This window comes from Pteropus medius, unplaced genomic scaffold (genome assembly GCF_902729225.1).
Source record: "Pteropus medius unplaced genomic scaffold, Ma_sr-lr_union100, whole genome shotgun sequence".
NCBI classification, from domain to species: domain Eukaryota; kingdom Metazoa; phylum Chordata; class Mammalia; order Chiroptera; family Pteropodidae; genus Pteropus; species Pteropus medius.
Genome location: NW_024343159.1, coordinates 698,499 through 705,355, shown reverse-complemented (window position 1 = coordinate 705,355; position 6,857 = coordinate 698,499). Strand labels below are relative to the sequence as shown.

Sequence of the window (6,857 nt, the reverse complement as noted above, 5' to 3'; positions counted from 1 at the left end):
CCAGAGTGCACTCCCAGCACCCTGCCACGGCTGCTGGGTGTCCTGCAATCCAGCTCAGTCCTGACACCATCTGCCCGGGGCGGGGTGACAATGACATGTGCTGAGCACTTGGGGTGCCAGGCCCTGGAGGCCAAGCCCCTGCTCGAGATCCGAAGCCAGCGGGCGGAGGGCTTAACGCGGGCGCCGTGCTGGCAAAACCACGCTTATTACCGACTGGGCCGGAGGGTCCCATCGCGCTGCCCGAAGGCCGACTCGCCCCACACCCGTCTGCTGAAAGATAGTTCACAGGCTATTTCCGAAATGAGCAAATCGCTGGCTGACCAATTTGCCGAATTTACTAAATTTATAAAATGTTTCTGTCGATTATTGATAAAATTTATAACAGTTTGGATCAGACGGATTAATAAGGCCTATGAGGACTTTGGGGAGCAAAGACTCCAGGGTTTATGGCATAAAAGCTATAAGCACAAGACATTTATACATAGTTTCATGTTTAGACGCCCTGAATTAACGTTGTAATAAAAATAATTTAAATCAGCAGTGCGGGTTGGGAATTCCTTTCTTTCAAAAGAATCTTATTTTGGGGACCGTGATATGAAGCAAATTTTAACTGAATCACCACAAGTGAGATACAAGGGGTCTTTAGCAGGCAGAACACAAACGCCAAACTGACTAAGTAAAGTACGAAAAAACACAGGAGGATTTTATTTATGAATAATGTTAAAAAAAAACCCAGATAAAAATATTATCAAATAGTAGCACATTAGAAGAAGAATACATCGACTGAGATTTATCCCAATAACACAAGAATAGTTCAATATTAGCTAATCCATTGATGTACCAATAGGTGAAAAATTTTAAAATATGCTATCTTCACAGATGATAAAAAGGAAACGGTGGAATTTAACATTTCATTTTTGATAAAAAATCTTGATAAAATAGGACTAAATATATACTTTTTAGACATGACAAAACATGTAGGTCTTAACCATAAAACCTTGTGCTTAATAGGGAGACGCGAAAGGCATTTATGTTAAAGTCAGGAACAAAGCCCAGGCATCTTTTACCATCGCTGTCATTCAGCATCATTTCGGAGGGATTGGCCAAGGCAATTAGACACGAGAAAGGAAGGAGGTGTAAAAAGTGGAAAGAAAGCAGAAAATTTATAATTATTTGTTAAAAATATGGTTATTTACCCATAAATTCAAAAGGACCTAATGAAAAACTGTTAAGAACAGAGAAATCCAGTGACGTGGCTTAATATATGTTATGCTTGTATTATTTTAATCAATTAGCTAGAAGTTGTAATGGGAACAGGACCCCGTGTCCAATCGCGACGAAAAGAATGATACGCCATTTCAGTCAGATGCGCCTTTGGACGTCCATGTACAGACATCACGTAATAGCAAACAAGGGTCTGCGACTTACTTGAATTTCGAGGAACCACGAGATAGTATGTTTCTGGTGCTTAGAATTAAGCCTAGTAGGTGATGGAGATAAAAAGAAAAAGTTTGCTTCCCTCCCCGACACAGCTGACGCCGAATCCTGGCTCCGCGGGCCTCGGCGTGTCCATGGCCGAGAGCCGCCCCTCTCTCTGCTCGTGGGTAACGGGCCGGGTGATGAGATCCCCCAGGCCCTCCACCCAAGGCCCACCCTTCGCAGTGCCCTGATGGTCTACAGCCTCCCCCGGGGCTCTGGGCTTACCTAGATCTTCTGGTAGATGGTGTGGACTTCTGGGGTGTCCTTGGCGCCGGGCGAGTGGCCGCTGGCCGTCTCCGGGCCTTTCTGCAATTCAAGCAGAGTTCAGGGGTGGTCTCGGTCAGTTTACACGCTCTAGGGACGAGCGTCGGTCATGCTGTGTCTCGTCACGTGCTTCCTGTCCTCACCCGGGCAGGTCAGGCTGTCCGCTGCGATCGCACCCCCAGCCCAGCCTCAGCTCCGGCCCCTCCTGACCCCCACAGTCTCGGCCTTCTCCCTCCCTGGCCCCGCGCTCCAAGACCCCCGCTTCGCCCGCCCGCCCTGCCTCTCACGTCTCTCTTCCTGTGACGTCCCCCTGGGAGCCTTGGTTCAAACCGCGCCGGACCCCCGAGCCCCTTTCCCGCTTTGTCTTCTCCTTAGTTCTCGTCATCACCTGACACTTCCTGTTTTGCTTATTCGTCACTGTCCCCTCCCTCAACCTAGGACACACGGTCTGCGAGGCCAAGGACTTCTGCGGTTTTGCCGACTCCTGTGGCCCAAATCAAATGATTCTGGAACACAGTGGACACTCGACAAATATTTGCTGGACACATCTGCAAACCGCCTCGATGGCCCTAGTTGCAGAAGTGCTTGGAAACACGGAAGTTCCGGGTCAATGCCAGGTGTCACCACAGGGGCCGCATCTTACGAGGAGAGGCCGAGGCCCGGGCAGTGACGTCATCTTCTAGGCTGACCAACGCGCCGGCATCAGAGCTGCATCTCACACCCGCCCCGCCGAGCCCGCTCCCCCGGACCACCCCAGGTCTCCTCTGTCCTGTGTCCTGGTGTCCCGGGAGGGGACGCGTTCTCGCTCAGGGGTCTCCTCAAGGGCAGGGGCTTCAGGACGGGGCTGAGTGTCTGGGTCAGATGTCGCCTGACTGGTGTCTCTGCCCCGAAGCCACACAGCGCTCCCCGCTCTGCTTCTCTGGTAGGGGTCCTGTGGTTTGGGTCACAAGTCTCCTGAGGTCCAGGGCAGACGGGGACATAACTTGGAGCCGAGACGCGAAGTCACAGTGTGGCAGGTGCTGAGGCCATGGGGCACAATACGCAGGGCCCCGGACCGGGAGCGAGGACCTTTACGCTCGCCACGGCCCTGGGAAGTCCCAGTGTTCCTCCAGGACCCCTTGGTCCCCACCCGAACCTGCGAGACCACGCCGGGGCTTTCTAAGGTCCCGCCGTCCTGTGGCTCAATGACCCAGTGACCCTTCCTGTGAGAAGTCAAAGGGTGGGAGGGGAGAGGACGCCGCCGGCGGCCACTCCTGGGAGAACAGACAGCACTGCTGGCTTCCGCCCGCGGCTCAGAGGCCAATTCCCGGCCCGTCCTGGACCCGCCGAATCAGGACCCCGGAGGGTGGGCCCAGCAGCCTTTACCCTACCAGGCCCTTTGGGGGTTCCTGCGAGCCTGGCTCGAGAACCGAGGCTTCTGGGAAGGCCCCTGAGTGTCCTCTCGTCCTCCAGCTGTCCTGTCTGCAGGCCCTCCCCTGGCGGCATGTCACCAGCAAGCCATTTCCAGCCATGGGTCACGCCGCACTAACGGCAGGGTCCCAGGCAGCTGGGAGGGAGGGAGAAGATGGGGCTTGCCGATGCCGCTCGGGTCCCTGGGTCCCTGCCCCAGGCCCTGCTGCTGTCCCCTACCTTCGCTCCGTTTCAGGTCTTACAGAAACGGCAGGGCCCACCAGACACCTGGCCACTTACCTCCGCCTCTCCTGCCCCGCCCGCCCCGCCCGGCCCCTCAGGGATCCGAGGAGCCGGTGGGCAGAGGCGGCAGCCACCTCGCCTTCAGAGGTGTCCCCCGTTCACCTCAGCTGCGGGCTCACTGTGGGCGCCCAGGCAGCCCCGGGGGGTCCAGAGTGACGGGCCCAGGGCGCCCAGATGTGGGGCGCGCGGCGGTGGAGCTGCGCTGCTTCCCTCAGACCCACCTTGGGGCGTCTCGGCCAGGTGATCTCCGCGTAGGGAGGAGGCTCGTGGCCGTCGGCCCCGCCGCTCTGCAGGCCGGCCGTCTCCTCGGGGACAAGGGCCTGGGGGGCAGCTGCGGAGAGCGCGGACTCACCTGTGCACAGCGGAGGCTCAGCAGTGTGGGGTCGGGGCGGCCACTGCCCCAGCGGCAAGCTCGCCCGGCTCGCCCCAGCCCTGCGGCCCCCGCCCTTCCTCTCAGCACCCCCGCGCCCGGGCCTTACCGGGGTGCTTCTCAGGCCGACACTGGCCTGTCTTCCCACAGAGCATCCCGACTCCCACCGCTGCCCCTCCCCCAGCACGCCCGGCCCGGCACCTGCCTCTCCCAGCCTCCATCTTCCTCCTCTTCCTCCAGGTCCATATTCCAGCCCCCAGGCTCACCATCAGAACCACGAGGATGCAGCTCCAAACAAGCCATTTGCTCTGGAGAGAACCTGGGACAAAGGCCGGCGTCAGGTATGTCTCAGTTGGGCCTGATGTGGGGACGTGGGACCACGGGGGTCTCTGTAGCCCGGATGGACGGACACCTTGCTGCCGCCCTGACAGATTCCCTGCTTTCTGGCCTCTGCGCACACTGGCCACGGCCACTGGAGTTCCTGTCCCGTCTGTGCAGGAGCCTCGGGGGCCCCTGCCGGCTGGGGCGCCCCTGCTCAGCCCCCCAACCGCAGAGCCCAGAAGACAAACACTGCAGGAGGGGGCGGGGGAGAGGCGCCCCGGAGCTCTGCCCTGGCGCCCACCCACTGCCTCGGGGAGACTGTGCCCCACAAGGGCACTCGGGCCATCCTCTCTCCGGGACGCTTTCCACACCCCAACTTCTTTCTTGTCGGCGCTCGAACCAGATACTGTCCCCTCAGCTCGGCCCCTCGTATGGCTTCGCGTTTGGGAACCGTCGGCTCCCCCACCTCGATGAGCTGTTTCTGACCATGACTGGCACGGTGCGTGTCACACGCGGGTCTGACGACCGATCGTGGATCACGATATTATTCTGAGTCTCACGATAGCCCTCTGAGTGGATAAAATGGTCCCTTTTTCGGAAAGGTTCCAAAAATTAAGTAGCTCGCCCAGGGTCACATAGCTAGGGACTCTCTCCCGGACCCCGGTGCCCGGGTCCCAGCCGGAGTGTGCGGGTTGGATGCCGAGTGGCCCAGCAGGGAAGAGACGAGGAAGAGAGTGTTTGGACGGGGGCCCCGAGGAGCAGGCAGAGCTCAGGGGACGCTGGTGGCTCCGTCAGGGGAGTGGGTGTTGCAGGAAACCAGGGCCTGAGGCTGCTTTGCGAGGCTCCCACCCCAGTCTCCCCTGCAGAGTCCCTGCCTGAGGTGGCTCTCTGGCTGCTGGGGAGCTGTGGGTCGCCGCTGTGGTGGCTGCAGCATTCACAGAGCAGAACCGTGACTATGTTCTCAGAGGCCAGGCAGCGTGCGTCCGGCATGCAACAAAACCAAGCACAAACCCACTGCCCGAGCTGCGAGCACGGGGCCTCCAGGTAGGGCCCGCGCTTGGGGGCCACCAGCACGCAGGGCTGAGGGCTCTGTAAGCCCGCCCCCACCCCTGCCTTGGATTCCGGTGACTAATGCAGCCTCCAGGCTCCTCGATGCTGGGCAAGGCCTAGGCACCTGCCAGTCCCACGTCTATGGCGCGGGGGAGGCTGCTGAGTCCGTACACTGGTCCAGTTTCTGGACTTGCAGGTTTGAAGACTCTAACGAGCTCGGGGCCACTTGCTGGTGGCGTTTCATCTCTGCTTGCAGCACAGACACGGCCTGAAACCGGCCCTCGGTGCCCCGCCTCCCGAGTCCCCTGCTCTGGGCCAGCCCTGCCCCCTCCCCGGGGCTGGACTCACCCCTCCGCAGACAGACGCTCTCCAGGTGTAAGGTCACGTTCTTCCTGTCCACGGGGTTGCTGACCACGCAGGTGAGGTGGCCATCCAACTGGTCCCAGGGCAGGCTCAGGCTCAGGTGCCTGGAGCTGGTGGCTGACTCCAGCACCCCTCTCTGCCCCGGCTCCTCAGGGAAGTCCTTACTCAGCCAGGTCACCGTCAGGTCCCCTGTGGTCCCTGGGCTTGCACACTCCAGGCTGACATTGCACCGGCCCATCGTGCTGGATGACGAGTGAACTTGGATCTGTGGGTGGGGGATGGGCTCTGGGGCAGAAGGGGTGAAAGAGAAACTGAGCCTCAGGAGTGGGGGCTGCACCAACGCGCACCCCACTCTCGCCTGACATTCCACACATAGGCCTGGGGAAGGGACCTACCCCCCGTGGCCCAAGCGGCTCTGACTCCCAGCCTGGGAACAGGTGCTCGAGGCTGTTATTTGCTAAGTCTAGATGATTAAATAGCCATGATGTATATGACAATTATGTATTAGATATGATAATCACACGTATTTCCACATATATAATAAATACAACACAGGAGGGGTTAAGAATACAGTGGAAAAAACATATTAAAGTTCTTCTTTTGTTCAGAGAAAAATAATACCAATTGTCTTTAAATGCTGAAGTGAAAACTTAAGTTTGGTAACCGGTAGGTGTCACTACCAAAGTACCAGAGAAGAAAATGCGAGCGAATAAAAGGCAAGAAAAATGATAAATAAAAAACAGTAAATGAGATGTCAGCAGCAAGTTTATTGAGTGCATTATTTTCCCCCACTAAAAAGTCAGGACTTGGATCAAGTAAATCCAGCCGTGCGCTCCTTATATCAGCTAACGAAGCAAAGATCGGAAAGAGTTGGAAATGATGTCACGAAGGGGGCTGTGGGTGGCAAGAGTCGCTCCAGACCAAATGAAACCTAAGATACAAATGTGGTTCAAATAGAGCCATTTTAGATTAATGTACATCTGACATCATTGAGGACAACATGGAAACCACAGCACTGATGCTGGTGCACAGCGGAAGGACTGAGCCCGCGATGGCTGAAGTGGGTTATTTTGCTGTGGCGGCCAGATTCACGAACAGATGAGAACTGAAACAAGTCGAATGGAATGCCCGTTACCGTGCTCCGAAGCACAGACAGGTGTTTGGAAATCTCCTGTTCTTAGGGGCATTTTAAGTGTTCACCAACTGGTTTCTGTGTGTTTCTATTTTCTGTGTGTTTCTATTACATGCTCTATTCAGCAGGTGCATAAGTATTAACACGGCAGGAACGATCAGCAGCTCTAGAGAAACGGCGTGTTTC

General features: G+C 57.0%; 1 protein-coding gene across 1 annotated transcript in view; it reads right to left on the bottom strand.

Moving 5' to 3' along the window:
* Positions 1-682: 682 nt before the first annotated feature.
* LOC120606114 (SLAM family member 9-like) overlaps positions 683-6,857 on the bottom strand; it is a 10,507-nt gene continuing 4,332 nt past the window's right edge. Inside the window, exons 2-6 of the mRNA XM_039867243.1 lie at positions 5,525-5,824; positions 4,011-4,124; positions 3,657-3,787; positions 1,705-1,785; positions 683-1,480 (exon numbers count right to left, since the gene is read on the bottom strand). Of these exons, the coding sequence (XP_039723177.1) occupies positions 1,705-1,785; positions 3,657-3,787; positions 4,011-4,124; positions 5,525-5,824 (626 nt within the window). The 3' untranslated portion in view covers positions 683-1,480. The remainder of the gene's footprint in view (positions 1,481-1,704; positions 1,786-3,656; positions 3,788-4,010; positions 4,125-5,524; positions 5,825-6,857) is intronic.